At 44.8% G+C, this 15,500-nt stretch overlaps 3 protein-coding genes across 3 annotated transcripts; 2 read left to right on the top strand and 1 right to left on the bottom strand.

The window, feature by feature from the left end:
- Positions 1–1,756: 1,756 nt before the first annotated feature.
- Bfra_010230 (uncharacterized protein) lies at positions 1,757–3,239 on the bottom strand (the record flags this gene model as incomplete). Its single annotated transcript, XM_037340562.1, has 5 exons — positions 1,757–2,510; positions 2,567–2,685; positions 2,747–2,854; positions 2,921–2,940; positions 3,005–3,239. The coding sequence occupies 5 exons, from the start codon at positions 3,237–3,239 to the stop codon at positions 1,757–1,759; spliced, it is 1,236 nt and encodes a 411-aa protein (XP_037189030.1).
- A 732-nt stretch (positions 3,240–3,971) lies between these two features.
- Positions 3,972–5,942, top strand: Bfra_010231la (putative mfs multidrug transporter protein; the record flags this gene model as incomplete). The annotated part of the gene is made up of 5 exons (XM_037340563.1): positions 3,972–4,135; positions 4,254–4,387; positions 4,469–4,592; positions 4,646–4,852; positions 4,910–5,942. The coding sequence occupies 5 exons, from the start codon at positions 3,972–3,974 to the stop codon at positions 5,940–5,942; spliced, it is 1,662 nt and encodes a 553-aa protein (XP_037189031.1).
- Positions 5,943–6,876: 934 nt separating this feature from the next.
- On the top strand, positions 6,877–15,383 carry Bfra_010231lb (putative polyketide synthase protein; the record flags this gene model as incomplete). The annotated part of the gene is made up of 11 exons (XM_037340564.1): positions 6,877–7,062; positions 7,233–7,275; positions 7,355–7,623; positions 7,710–8,052; positions 8,117–8,207; positions 8,268–8,424; positions 8,494–9,172; positions 9,265–10,388; positions 10,461–14,054; positions 14,112–14,432; positions 14,556–15,383. 11 exons carry the CDS (start codon positions 6,877–6,879, stop codon positions 15,381–15,383), a joined length of 7,635 nt encoding a protein of 2,544 aa, XP_037189032.1.
- Between the last annotated feature and the right edge of the window lie 117 nt (positions 15,384–15,500).

Below are 15,500 nucleotides of genomic sequence, written 5' to 3' on the forward strand. Positions count from 1 at the left end.
AGAAGAAACCGAAGTGTGGTTCATTCAGATTGACGAAAAGATGTCGATTGATTGAAGGATACGCAGCCTTGTCTGCTACCCGGAAGCTTAGGAAGAGACCCTAGGTGAATTGACCCGTGGAATAAAGGTGGGGGAGGCGTAGAATTGTTGCTGACTGCAGCTATCGGTCAGTGGTGTTGTGCTACCCCATCAGGCAACGTTGAATATGACGTGCAGTAAGGCTTGTGAATCATTCGTGATTAACTATTTGCGAATTCACGAATGATATAATATTGCCAAATTAGCATTAGCGTATTTGGCAATCTTGATTTGTTTGGCAGAGTGCCAATGACTGGTACTGTGGGAGTATGATATTAGATGTTCAGTTGGGCGATCGGCTCTCGTAGGTACGGCACAGTAGTTGCGGTCAATACCAATGTCACAGTAGTAATACAATTATCTAGATAGGCCTTTCTATTGGTCGTGAAGGTACATATTGATGACTGCATGCTATCACGAAACATTATACGATATACTGTCGGTGAATGTACTGAGTGGATGGAAAGATTGACAGGGAAGTTTGCCAAAAGTATCAGACGAGAACACCACACAGTTTATTTTTGCTCTAATATCTAGGTAATCCTTTCGTTTGCAGCATGCATGTGAGAATGTGAGGTATGTTTGAGGCTCAAATGAACCAAACTTTTAATCTTACCACAAGGCCGATTCTGGACGTTCAGTCCTTGATCATTTCTACTGGTTTTGTGGAGTTTCAATTTCTCGTATTGTATAACATTACCGGCATGATTTCTTACCAAAATTCGACTTCCATTCGGGCGTAGAAGATGCATGCTGGCAAAGAGAAATGTAAGACGGAGAAACCAACGTGACCGACGCCGCCACTTTTTTATAATTCGTTTGAATATTAACGTGTCTGAATAGATGGGAGACAGTAACGCACACAGTGTAATATCATCATTCCTTGGTTGAATGATAACCATAGTTTTCGACCTCCAAAATGCTAAATGAACGGAGGACTGGATATCTAGCATTCATTCCTTAACACCCGTAGATGTAAATCTGGGTATTTGGATCTAATCAGCATTCGACGAGGCTTTAGGTACTACTTGGATCTAGCTAATTCAAAGTTAACCTCTACTTAAGCTTTTTAGACTAGTTTAATCTCCTAGACTCGGATTCCTTCCCGCCTCCTTTTCCGAAGTGGGTTGTGGTCGTGTAATCCCCAGTGACAATTAAAATTATTTTTCGTCTTTCCGTTACACGAACTATGATAGCGGCAATGTGCATGCAGCCTTTTCCACCATTTAGGATATGCATTTATTCAGATTGTTCACATATGTGGTACAGTGTTTTGATGCGTCATTAAGGAGGTGGATGTGTGCAAGGGCAGATTGCGATACACAGCTATTACTTACTCTTGCAGAACACAATTTGGGCGTCCCTCAACTGAGGTATAAATTTCAGAGTCGCACAAGATACTAAGATTTTATTGATTGAGACTAATTAAAGAAACCAAACATTTGTTTTATGTTATTACGAAAAATACCTAGGTAGGTACGGAATCGATCCCTCTGTCTCCCAGTGATTCGTAGCAATCAACTCGATAAAAAAACTCCCTTCACAGTTGCAAATCATCCTTCTCAGTATTCCAAGAAGTTGAACCTTCTAATGAGCGTCCCATTTCGTTCAGTTATGCCCTTACTTTGCAGCCGTCGCTGAGCTCCAGATATCCTCGCACTCGTTGCTTTTTTACACATTAATGGGAGGTATTCATCCACGGGTGTTGACGCTCAACTAAGCTGTCGCCCGAGGACTTCAAAGCCGCACAATCTCGTTGTTCAACCTCAGTGGTCATAATAATTGTCCCATGTGAAGGTTGATGAGGTTTTGGTATCGGTGGTGGCTGCTCATCGAGCGAGTGCGCATCACTTTTGCGGGACTCGCTTCTGATAAGTTTCAGTTCAGTTATGCTTGTAGATTGGCCACTTTCATTTGGACCAGCTCCATGTTGCAAACCAGCACCGTTGGACCATTCGTTCCTACCTTCTCCAGACTTGGAAGGTTTTTGATTTCCTCTGGTTGATATACGAGTCCAGGAGCGTGCGTATAAAATCATACTGAATAAGGGGCCTCGCTCGGTAAATATCTTAGGAATAACAGGTAGGCAGAAGATCAGTAGCACACATGTAACCTCGGGAAGAGTCCACATCAAGATGGGAGATACGGTGTATGTCGCGTCACCATCGTATTCAATGCCAAATGTTACAGCGACTCTGCCTGCCGCACATACTATAGCCAGTACTCCAACAGAGAAGACCAAGGAGATACCAATCTTTCGTGCCATTGTCATTCGCAAAGTCCAAATTATACGTTGTGGAAGAAGCAATATAAGCAAGTCCATGATGACATTGAAGATGGCTGTGAATACACCAAGAGCTTTGCGGTCGATGCATTTACCTTTGACCCATGGCTGCCAAATGCTCTCGTGTGGGAGACACGTTATGGCGGAGCTGATAATGCTTGAATATAAAGCAAGACGTTGAGCAGAATCATTAGGTAGCTTGACCAGTAGAAGAAGGCGTGGGTACGATGAGGCGAGAATATCTGCACCCACTCAATCAATATGGCCGTCTTTGCGAAGAGTAGAGCGGCGGAATAGCTTATAGTGAGTCCAAATGTGAGGATCTATGTCGGTGAAGTCAGTGATACAATTATCTGAAAATTTGCAGCACGCAATTGGACAAACCTTGGCTATTTCAGGCATTGTTTTATAGACTATATCCCACTGATGAACATAGAATCCGCTTCTATGCAAGAAATCATAGAAGACCCAAGTCAGAAGTACGAATGCTACCTATAAAGTGCCGTCAGTAACAGCAATGAGAAAGCCAGAGGCTGAGGAAAACCTTCCACGACTTACGTATGCAATTAGACCGAGATCTCAATAGAACGAGTATATAGTCAGCAAGAAAGACATTATAAATCTAGAGTAGGTAATGCACACAATCTTGTAATTCTACCTTTTTCGTAATGAAGATTCGTGAGTATATGCGACCAAGAGTCGCTGCTGTCGAGAGGGCTAAGCAGACAGCACCAACTATGATGGCCTCACGATTTCTATTCGAAGGGTTTGTGAAGTTGGGGATAACACCCTTTGGCGGCATCAATGACGGGCCGTTCAATATTTGTTGCTGAACCGCTGCGGGCAGATTGGGAAAATCCAGAATTGCGCTCGCCATTCTCGCTCGAGTTTGCACTTTGTTGCCACTGTGTTGCTTGATTAGATGCCACGAAGAATCGAATGACAATCAGAGAATAATCGAGGAGAGCGAAGATGATCAACGCATGACGTTGGAAATTTTGATCATCAAAACGGTCATTAAGATATCATCTCATCTACCTTTGTTCAATCCGTCGTGTGGTATCACAGTCTCACCTACCAAGCACTTCAACCTCGATCTAACTGGACATTTCGCGTGTAACAGCGCCTAGTTATCACCAGAGAGGCTTTTCTCTGTGCCATTTACCCGCATCGCGGGATTTGAGCTGAACAACCATTATCTACCTAGGTAGGTATGGGAGAGTGATAGTATGACTGTATGTATGCACGTTTTTGTGTAATAAACCCTCTGGAACTTATTCCATTATTTGGGAATAGAAAAACCCTCATTTTGAAACTTCAAACGCACAACGTATAAATTTCTTTTGTCCGGGGGTTAGACACTTCAGCCGGGCTCGTGCTAATCCGTTTTCGGAATACCAATTGTTACAGTACAGAAGCCATTACAGGGACATGGAGATAACACGACATATGAGGCGAACAAACGGTTTTGTCTCTGCACGAGGTCTAGTAAAATCACCCATATTTGCATCTGATTTTGTTTCGACTCGCAAAAGCCGAATGAGTCTTTTTTAAGTTTATTGAGTATAATTTCAATCAACTTTATCTAGTTCACCGTCCAAACCACGCCATGGAAACTGGTAACATCACGGCCACAGCCTCGTCTGAGAAGACGAGCCAAATCATCGCTGGAAACGATGCCGTTCTTTCATTACCGCTGACCATCTTGGATGGTACCGAGGGAGAAGAGATTGTTTACCTACGCGGAATACGTTTTGCGATGCTCGCTGCCTTGTTCGTCCTCTCTTCATAGAATTTCCCTTACCTATCACCATCACTATCTAGTGACATCTTAATTTTTGTTCGCCGTTAATTTTAAAAGTTTAAACTGACATTAAACAATGATGAATAGGATCGGCATTATGGTTTTCATAGTAAGTGTGGAAGCAAACGTCGCTGTTACATCGTTTGTGACTATCACGCGCGATCTTGGGGGGTTTGAAACTATCAGTTGGATTCTATCTGGTTATCAGCTTGGATTTGTTGGTGAGTTAAAACTCGATTCCTATTATATCTTCAACGACCCCTTTTATATCAGTTTCAACCTACTGATTGCATCTAACTTAGCGTCCATTGCCATATCTGCTAAATTGAGTGACATATTCGGTCGCAAGCCCATCACTGCAGGGTTTCTGCTGATATTCACGGTCTTCTCGGCGGGTTGTGCTGCTTCTCAGACCATGACTGCACTGTAAGTTAGTAGACCATGTCTAAATATGTACTCTAAGCTCATATGTTTTCTAGTATTGTCGTCCGAGCATTTCAGGGTCTAGGTGGCGGTGGTTGCTACACGTTGGCCTCGATCCTTATTGTTGATTCTGCCCCACCAGAGAGGTATGGAAAGTACGTCACTGTGGCAGGTATTGCGATCGCTCTGGGGACCGTTCTTGGGCCAATTATTGGCGGATCTATCACCGAAAATACAACTTGGCGATGGATATTTTTGTTCAAGTGAGTCTTTTCAACCTTACTAGCGAGACTTTCACTAATTTTTTTTTCTTTTTGTAGTGTGCCCATCGGCGCATTAGCTCTCTTTCTAGTCTTACTTGGTATGCCTAACGGCTTTCCCTACAAGCAGCGAGGTCGCCGCCATAAATCATTCAATGCCGTATTAAGGACACTTCGGGACAAGTTAGACATTACAGGCTCAGTTTTGCTACTATTTGCAGTCTTGTCTTTCACAGCATGTTTCATGGAAGCTGATTCGCGGTTTCCTTGGAAATCTGCGTACGTTATTACGCTCTTGATTACCTCAGTTATCCTATCGATTGCTTTGTTGACCTGGGAGCGGCATGTTACGTTGACTGACAAGGTGCGTGAGCCGGTACTGCCTTGGCGGTTCTTTACAAATCGTGTAATGATTGGTATCCTACTTGTAATGATGCTTGTTGGCGCGCCTATGAGTGTCACTACCTTCCAGCTTCCTCAGCGATTTCAACTCGTCAATGGACTTTCAAGCCTCGATGCTGGAATTCGACTGCTACCATTTGGGGCTGTGTTTCCTGTTGGTTGCATGGCAGGTACTATTATTGCAGGAAAATTTAAAGTTCCAGCAATTTACTTGATATTTGTCGGATCGATATTCCAGATAATTGGCTATGCACTACTCAGCACTTTGAGTACATCTGCACATATTGAAACGGCCGTATATGGCTACCTCATCATATGTGGCTTCGGTTGTGGTTTAACATTTACAATGGCTTACATCATGGTTCCTTTTACGGCTGACCTATGTGATAAAGCGGCAGGAATGGCTTCGGCTAACCAGTTCCGGGCGATGGGAAGCGCTATAGGGCTAGCTATTGCTACATCCGTTTTCAACGGGTACACGTTGTCTCATTTTGCGGACTTGGGGATTGGCGGTTCCATGACAGATCTAATTACTGGACAGTCATCACTTCCTGAGTCTGTACGCGAAAATACTAGGCGTGTTCTGTCTGAAGGCTATAACCGTCAGATGCTTGTTCTATGTGTGATCTCGGCGGTGCAGATACCAATTGCGATGCTGATGTGGAAACGAAAACAAATTGTAACCACGTAGAACAAGATGTCAGAAATATTGGTTTTTTTATAGCTAAACCCAAAGCTGAAATGTTTAAAAAGTTTAGAATGTTTAATATCATCAACAATGCGAGTGCCTCAAAAACCGAATGTACATGTCCTTGTTTCTGTCAGAGTTAAGAAATTCCATCATGGTAAACGTTGAGAAACTTCTTAACAGCCTCAGCGGCCCCCAAAATGCAATGTGCATGTCACCATCTGTTTGCGCTTGATTGCCCCGTAAGCAAAGAGTCAGGAATAGATGGCGTGCAGGGTATCTTGGGGAACACATACTAGCTCTTACATGCGAGTAGACCATAAGGCAGAGGTCAACTAGGGGTCACAAAAACTCAGCATATGTTGTCACACTTTGACGATACTACGCCATTTTCAAAGAGAGGTATGATTTAATGAGGTTTAATCCTATAGGAGTAGAACTTGATGCATGCACTGCGCAAACCGATTTTTATGGTGTCGGCTTAAGTATGATTCCGGCGCAGTATCGTCAAGTATATCGACTTTGCTCATGATGAGAGGTTGGCATGAGAAAAATTAGGAAACACAATGACATTACGAGCATATCGATGCGACGATCATTTTCAAAATGAACATGAGGCTTAGGGGAAGAAGATAAGGATCGTCAAAAATGTATTTGAGTGTTGCCTTGTGATTATCATTTGTCTATAGAAATGCAGTGTTGCCCGAGGGTTCAACATGCAGCCTCGTTCTTTTGAGACCTACTCGTCACAACTTCCAAGCGAGACACCCTTGATCGTGCGGTCAAGGTAAAGATATCAACGTTGTGTCTCCTGGTATTTCTGTTGTTTAATTTATGTTTTCAATCATATATCTTTCTTCACCATAAGACAATCTAATTGACAAAGTGAATTTTGACGAAATACCAAACCTTGACAACATCGGAATACATTCTAGCAATGGAGCCCAGAACTTTAGACGACAGTACTATGGAACCATTTGCCATCATTGGACTATCTTTCAAGTTGCCTGGTGAGGCTACAAATGAGGCTAGCTTCTGGAAAATACTTTCAGAGCGCAAAAACCTCTCCACAGACTGGCCTAAAGACCGGTTTACTACTGGCTCAATTTTCAACAATGGAGAGGTATGTTGACATCTGGCAATTCTCAAACTTTTCTGTTGCTAGCTATTTAATCACTCACATCATGACCAGTCTCACTCCTATGGTGCTCATTTCTTCACTGAAGACCCCGGACTATTCGATGCCCCTTTTTCTCTATCACACCTAAAGAGGCTGCAGCAATGGATCCTCAGCAACGTATGGCCTTAGAAGCGGCGTATCATACTTTCGAAAATGGTGAGATCGGAATGATACAAACTCTCCTTTATTCCTTATTCATAAATAGGCATCAACTAATTTGCGATGACTACTGCAGCTGGCATACCCATCGAAAAACTTCGTGGTAGCCAAACCGCTGTGTTTGGAGCAACTATGTCGGATGATTACGCCAAGATGATGGCTAAAGATGGTGATACTGCCCCTCCGCAAGCAGTCACTGGAGGGCAACCGGGAATACTGCCCAATCGAATCAGTTGGTATTTTGACCTGCGTGGGCCTAGTGTCCACCTCGACACAGCATGTTCTAGTAGCATGGTTGCAGTTGATATGGCGTGTCAAGCGATGAGAAGTGGTAATGCCAAAGCGGTCTGTTTGCCAACTTCCTTTCCGTTCCTTTCAAGCCATGACTTTCCATAAATACTCGTTACTGACTCGCAATGGAAATTACTCAGGCTTTGGTTCTCGGTTCCAATCTGCTTCTTAGTTCGGACTCGACGATACTTCTAGAACAGGGAAAGTTCCTTTCGCCTGATAGTAAGTGCTTCAGCTTCGATGCGCGAGCTAATGGCTATGCTCGTGGTGAGGGCATAGCAGCTCTCCTACTTAAGCCGTTGCATAATGCTATACAAGATGGAGACATCATTCGAGCAGTTGTACGAGGAACTGGCTCTAACCAGGATGGTCGAACGCCGACACTTACGCAGCCTAGTGCCGAATCTCAAGAAGCTCTCATTCGCCGGGTCTATGCCCAGGCCGGATTGGGATTTGAGGACACGAGATATATCGAAGCTCATGGTAAGTGGTTATAATACTATCAGAGCACGTATGATAAGAACCACTGACAAGCTAATTATATTAGGCACGGGAACCTCAGTGGGAGATCCTATTGAGGTGTTTGCAATTGGAAGTGTGTTCAGGGAATACCGCTCGCAGGAGGAACCTCTCTTAGTGTAAGCCAACGCAGACAGTTCCCCGATGATACATTATTTGAGCTAACTATAATATGATAGAGGATCGGTGAAGGCTAATATTGGCCATCTTGAAGGGGCTAGTGGAGTCGCTGGTATCATAAAAGCAATTCTAGCGCTGGAGAAAGGAGTCATTCCACCGACTGCCCTCTTTGAGAGTATGAACCCGAAAATTGACGGAGACTTTTACAATATACAGGTAAGTTAGCTCGAATTTAATACTAATCGACAGTACTGTTTTTATATGTCCATTGACACGTTCATAAAGGTTCCTATAAAGAGTACCCTATGGCCAACATCTAATCTCCGTCGAGTTTCGGTCAATTCCTTTGGCTACGGAGGGACAAATTCCCACATTATCTTGGATGATGCCTTGCATTATCTTCAAAGTCATGGACCTACTGGCTATCATCATTGCACTGTCGCCCCTTCCATTGCCGAGGAACCCACTGTCAATGGAGCCGTAAATTCCACAACCATCAGTAACAGTAATGACTTCAATACTGGATCAACAGAGCTCAAGCTTCTGCCAATGCCGAAACTACTTATATGGAGTGCTGCGGATTCAAATGCTCTGGAGCGCATGAAACACACCTACCAAGATTATTACCAAGCTCACATCGTCGGAAGCAGCGCAAAAACTGACCAGCTGGCATATACGCTGGCAGCAAGACGATCTGCTATGCCATGGCGAACTTTTACTATAGTCGGTGGACAAAAGAATCCCGTCGACAAAGAAAAACTTGACGGCGACGTGCTTCCTCTATCCCTGGTGCCAGCAATCCGAGCGCCGACTAAAAAGCCTGTCATTTCCTTCGTCTTCACAGGACAAGGGGCGCAATATGTTGACATGGGGTTGGAGCTGTTACGTTACTCCGTTTTTGAGGAAAGTTTACGAAAATCTGATGGCATTTTGGCCAGTCTAGGAAGTGGCTGGTCAATATTCGGTAAGTCTCGCTTAATCTGAGAGCTCGTTTCCTTGTCTATGCAAGTTTTAGACAGTGTTAAGCTTACTGACACAATGTCCTACCTCATTCAGATGAGCTTCGCAATGAGCAAAACATCAACCGTCCAGAATTCAGCCAGCCGCTTTGTACCGTGCTGCAGATTGCCCTAGTCGACCTCCTTTCTAGTTTTGGTGTAACGTCCAGTGTTGTGGTTGGACATTCTAGCGGAGAAATTGCCGCTGCGTACACTACCGGCGCCATATCTCACAAATCTGCATGCAAAGTGGCATATTTTCGTGGAAAAGTAACCGAAAAGCTTCGAGCTATGACTGAAATTACAGGCGCCATGATTGCAGCTAATATTCCTGAATACGAAGTTCCTGCATATCTGGCAGAGTTAGATTTGGGATCTTGGAAAGACACAATTTGCGTTGCATGCGTAAATAGCCCTACCAATGTCACACTCTCTGGCCCTTCAGAAGCTATTGATATCTTCAAAGTTGATCTTGATCAGCGTGGTATCTTTGCTCAGAAGTTGAATACTGGTGTCGCATACCATTCTCCGGCCATGCTGACCGTTGCTGACGAATATGCCTCGCTGATGGGCTCTCTCGAATCGGACATAGCAAAAAGCCAGACTAGCCGGATTCAAATGATTAGTTCCATCACTGGCCATCTTGTTTCTTCGGAACTATTGTCAACTGCTCAGTACTGGGTTGACAACATGGTTTCGCCTGTGCGATTTACAGATGCCATAAAACTGTTAGAGAAAAAGGCTGAAGAGTCAGTTACAGGAGAACCAGAAATCATCACTGATATAGTTGAGATTGGTCCTCACCCAGCCCTGAGGAGGCCAATAAAAGATTCAATTTCATCGCCTGTACGATATCACTCTGTTTTGGAGCGTAAAAAGTCGTCACTACACACCATTTTGATCGTTTTGGGAACATTGTGGTGTCACAAATATCCTGTTTCTATATTGGCCGGAAACGTTCAAGCAGAGGGCAAATTTCCCTTCCTCGTTGATTGTCCCCCATATCCATTTGATCACAGCCGACGCTACTGGGCTGAGTCAAGGTTGAGCAAAGACTTCAGACTGAGGCCAAGCTCGCCTGGATATATGCTTGGAAGACGTAATCATGACTGGAATGCACTGAGACCACAGTGGAGAAATTGGCTAAGCACCGAAGCAATGCCTTGGCTTGGGGATCATATGGTAAGTATCCTATCAATTCTTCCTTCTCCACCTTACTTGCTCGTAGTCACTCATCACTTAAATGGCATGTAGATTTCCAACAAAATTATTTGCCCTGGGACAGGAATGGTAGTCATGGCCATCGAGGCTGTGAGACAAGAAATATCTGTAAGCCACCGTAAAGTTTCAGGGTTTCTCTTGAAGAAAACTCAATTCCTTGCTCCAATCACGGTCGGCAAGACTGTACAGACTGCTACTGAGACAGTCCTTCATTTGCATCCCATACAGAACACGTACGAAAAAGAACAAACATACTATGAAGTCAATATATTTACCTACCGCGATGAGCGATGGACACAATGTTTCCGCACCGATGTCCAAGTACAGCATGAAGAAGCCAATAAGACTCAAGTGGACGGCGGCCTGGAGAACCAACTTTGGCAAAAGCAGTTCCAACAGCGCTTTCAGGAAGCGGCCGAGTCTTGCAACGAGACTGTGGATAGAAATGCCTTCTACCGGTATTGCGATGAGCATGGCATCCATTATGGCGAGACATTTCAACTTCTACGAGAAATTGAATGGGACGGTAGTCAAAAGTCAACTGCACGAATTGATCTAACTGCATTCAAAAAACAGGATGAGATGACTGAGAGCCTTGCCCATCCAGCTGTTCTAGACGCAGGTATTCATCTCCTTCTAGTACAAATTTCGAAAGGTCTTGGTGAAAATAGTGCAACAGTTGTTCCGCAACGGATAGCAAACCTATGGATCTCGGCCAAAACGTGGAGTAGTTCAACGTCATCGTTGCGTCTGAATTCAATTCTCAATGCAGAACCTGACAGCCCTGGCAGTCTCAAAGGCTCCGTGTGGGCATTGACTGATGATAATTCACCGCTTTGTTCCGTAGAGGATGTGATTTTGACGGAAGTTTCGCAACCCAACCAGTTCAAAGATCCAGATGATCAAGTAATGATTTACAACATTGCTTGGAAACCGCAGCTGAGCTCTCTGACTGGTAAAGAGCTGCTCAAATTGTGCGATGATACTGCCCTGGTCCACGACGAGACCTTCGAAAACGAATGGACGCTGAAGGCAGAGTCCATCATGATATTAGCTACGCAAAAGGCCTTGCGGGGCTTGAAAGAAGTAGATCTCGAACGTGCTCCAAGCTATATGTGGCGGTATCTAAAATCCCTTGAGCACCTCTCCGCCACACCATCAGCTGGTGAAGCCAAATATATTAGCGACTCAGAACTTGATTTCCTTCTGGAAGAGTGCGAACTAACAAATCCAGACTGTGGGGTGTTTTTGACCATTGGACGTATGCTACCATCCATTCTACGGGGCGAACAAGATCCTCTGGAACTGATGTTCGCAACCAAGAGTGCCGAAAAGCTCTACACCTACCTCGCCAACCAGCAAATGCGCGATGGCCGCTTTGCAAAATTTCTCGACATAGCATCACACGAGAAACCCACTCTTAAAATTCTCGAGATTGGTGCAGGAACTGGAAGTATGTCTCGTCATGTCCTCGACTCTCTCAGCCGCTTTGAGAAAGAAACAGGTCAATACCGTTTCGCCAGCTATACATATACCGATATTTCACCAATGTTTTTTGAAGCTGCACAAGAGGAATTCGAAGACTTCCATGGAAGACTGCTGTATAAGACACTTGACTTGGAAAGCGACCCTATTAAACAAGGTTTTGAGCTTGAGAGTTATGATTTAGTCATTGCAGGTCTCGTTATTCATGCTACATCTAATCTAAAGGCAACTCTGGGGCGTGTAAGACAGCTGCTCAAACCTGGAGCTCACATCGCTATGCAGGAAGTAGTCGCTACGAATAGTGCTTGTGCGAATGTCACCTTCGGCTCGCTTCCGGGTTGGTGGCTCAGTACCGAAGAGTGGCGCGAATATACACCTCTCTTGACAACAGATCATTGGGGAGAGCTGTTAATCGAGACGGGATTCTCTGGGGCAGACATAGTCCTCAGGGATCATAAAAGCGACATTTGTCACCTATGCAGTATGATCATTTCGAAGAAGGTCGATACTGCAGATTCAGAAACGATCGCAGCTTCAATGTTGAATGGCGATTCGGAGCCTAAGCAGAATCGGATCCAGCTTTTTATCGATGGGAACTCTGATTCTCAACGTGTCCTAGCGGCAGAAATCCACAATCAGAACCCAAATACACAAATTTTGGAATTGGAACATCTCATAAAAGGATTGTGGTGGCCTTCGTCCAAAGACACCATTGTTTCTCTAGTGGAGTTTGACATGACACGACTAAGTTCTTTGTCTGAGCAAGAATTCCGGTCATTGAAGGAGCTTGTACAAGGCGTAGAAGCTATTTTGTGGGTTGGTTCTCTGCCATTAGCTGATGGCAAAATGATCAATCCATTTCCCGCCGTTGCGACAGGTTTCCTGCGCAGTATCCAGTCTGAGGAACCTGAGAAGCATATTGTGACTCTGATCGCCGAGTCCGGGTTTCCGAAAACGGCAGCAAAACATGTGCTCGATATCATTGACAAATGCTTTGGAGAAAAGCCCAAATCTCTCGAAATTGAGTTTGTTGTGCAAGGTGGCCATTTGACGATTGGGCGCTTGATGAAAGGAATTGAACTCGATGCCAAACGATCGGCACGCGTGAAGCCGCAACTCCGTACGGAACCATGGAAGCCTGGTCCACCAGTAGCACTCGAGGTCGGGGCTCCAGGCATGCTAGATACACTACGTTTCGCGGAAGATACTGCATATAACAACGCGTTGAGTCCGAATGAAGTTGAAATCGAGGCCGTTTCGTGGCCAGTTAGCTTTCGCGATGTATTTGTGGCACTTGGTCGGCTAGGTATGGGAGGGCTTGGTGTTGAATGCGCGGGAGTCGTCACACGGATTGGAAACGAGTGTCAGTATGACATAAAATATGGTGATCGTGTTGTGATGGTTTCAGTGGGATGCATGAAGAGTCATCCAAGGACTGAAGCTGATAGAGTCGTTAAGATCCCCAACAACTTGTCGTTCAACGAGGCTGCTGCAGCAGTTAATCCTGGTATCACGGCATACTACTCATTGATAAGTATAGCACGTCTGCAACGTGGAGAGAAAATTCTTATTCACTCCGGTGCAGGTAGCACCGGTCAAATGGCTATCGCCATAGCACAATGGCTTGGAGCAGAAGTTTTTACCACTGTTGGGTTTGATGAAAAAAAGCAACTTCTTATTGATCGATTTGGAATTCCTGATGATCATATTTTCTATAGCCGTAATACCTCATTTGCCAAAGGGATCATGCGGGTAACTAAGGGTTACGGCGTTGATGTTGTGCTTAACTCACTGTCAGGGGAAGGACTTCGTGCAAGTTGGGAATGCATCGCACCATATGGAAGGTTTGTGGAGATCGGGAAAGCGGACATCGGGGTAGATTCGTCGTTGCCTATGGGTAGCTTTGCGAGAAATACCAGCTTTGCTGCTGTTGACCTCATACATCTATCCGTTACAAATGTCAAGCTATTACGTCATCTAATAGAGAAGGTGATAACCTTGATATCTCAAGGAGATATTGGCGGGCCAGAGCCTTTGCACTTGTATCCTGCGTCTAATGTCGAAAAAGCCTTTCGGTATCTGCAAAGTGGGAAGAATACAGGCCGCATTATCATGACGGGTCGAGATGTGGATCCTGTCCCTGTAGGTCTTTCCTTCTGAAGCCGTAACCAAGATGCCTATTCACTAATAATCGAATAGAAATTTTTGACTCTCAAAAGTGACTGGAATATGAATGCTAATGCATCTTACGTCGTTGCTGGTGGATTTGGCGGTATTGGCCGCGCAATACTTCGATGGATGGCGGACAGAGGGGCTAAAAACCTCATAGTTCCCTCAACTTCGGGGACTTCATCCCAGGCAGCGGTGAACATAGTTTCAGAACTAACAAGAAGAGGCGTTCGTGTAATAACGAAAATATGTAATGTTGCATTAGAAACTGATTTGACAGCATTGCTACAAGACTGTGCCGTCAGCATGCCGCCTATCAAGGGATGCATCAACGCAGCTATGGTCCTCCAGGTATGTATCTCTCCTAATATTCCTTTCATGGGTGTTCAATACCTCCAAAACCCCTCTTCAGATTCCCTGGATCTCTCTTTCCAGTTCCTGTTGGTCATGAGACACGAGCTTACACGAAATTAGGACTCGGTATTTGAAAACATGACACATGCGCAATGGACAAAAACGATACGGTCCAAAGTCAATACAAGTTGGAATCTTCACAAACTTTTGCCTAAAGATATGGATTTCTTCATTCTTCTCTCATCCATCGCAGGCATCTATGGATCCCCCGGGCAAAGTGATTACGCAGCTGGCTGTACCTTTCAAGACGCTTTAGCAAGATCCCGATCCGCTGCTGGATATAGAGGCTCAGTTGCAATAAACCTCGGCTGGATGCGTACCATCGGCATTATTGCCGAGACAAAAGAATATCAACGTAACCGCCAAAATGTCGGTGATATGTCCCAAGTTGAAGAAGCTGATTTCTTCGCTCTGCTTGAGCATTATTGTAACCCGCTACTCCCCCCTCTCAGCACCCAGGATAGCCAAGTTCTAATTGGTGTAATAACGCAAGCACACGTTCATGCTCGGGGCGAGGCGCCGATCGATGTCTTACAACGACCTCTCTTTACTGGCTTCAGCGCTCCGCAGCTTTATGATGTGAATAAGCACAAATCTACCGTCTCAGCTCAGGAAGACCCGGCTGTCCTTTTCCGGCAAGCGGCGACCCCCCAAGACCGCAGCGTGGTGGTTGTTTCGGCCCTTAAAGCAAAGCTGGCGCGGGCATTGGATATCTCAGTGGATGATGTAGATTCTCATCGCAACTTATCAGATTATGGTACAGACTCGTTGATGGCTGTGGAGCTGCGTAATTGGATTCGGAGAGACTTTGGGGTGTCTGTCGCTATTTTTGATCTCCTTGGTGGTGCCGATATTGCGACATTAGGGGATCTGATCGCGAAGAAGTGATGGTGGGAAATAGAACTCAGAGTGAATGGATATATACAAATTACTGGCTTTGTATTTTAGATTTAGCCGAATGAAATTCTTTTCCAATGCTAACCTAGACAAGCTTCACGCCCCTTT

The sequence above is a fragment of the Botrytis fragariae genome (genome assembly GCF_013461495.1).
Source record: "Botrytis fragariae strain BVB16 chromosome Unknown tig00000186, whole genome shotgun sequence".
Lineage (NCBI taxonomy): Eukaryota > Fungi > Ascomycota > Leotiomycetes > Helotiales > Sclerotiniaceae > Botrytis > Botrytis fragariae.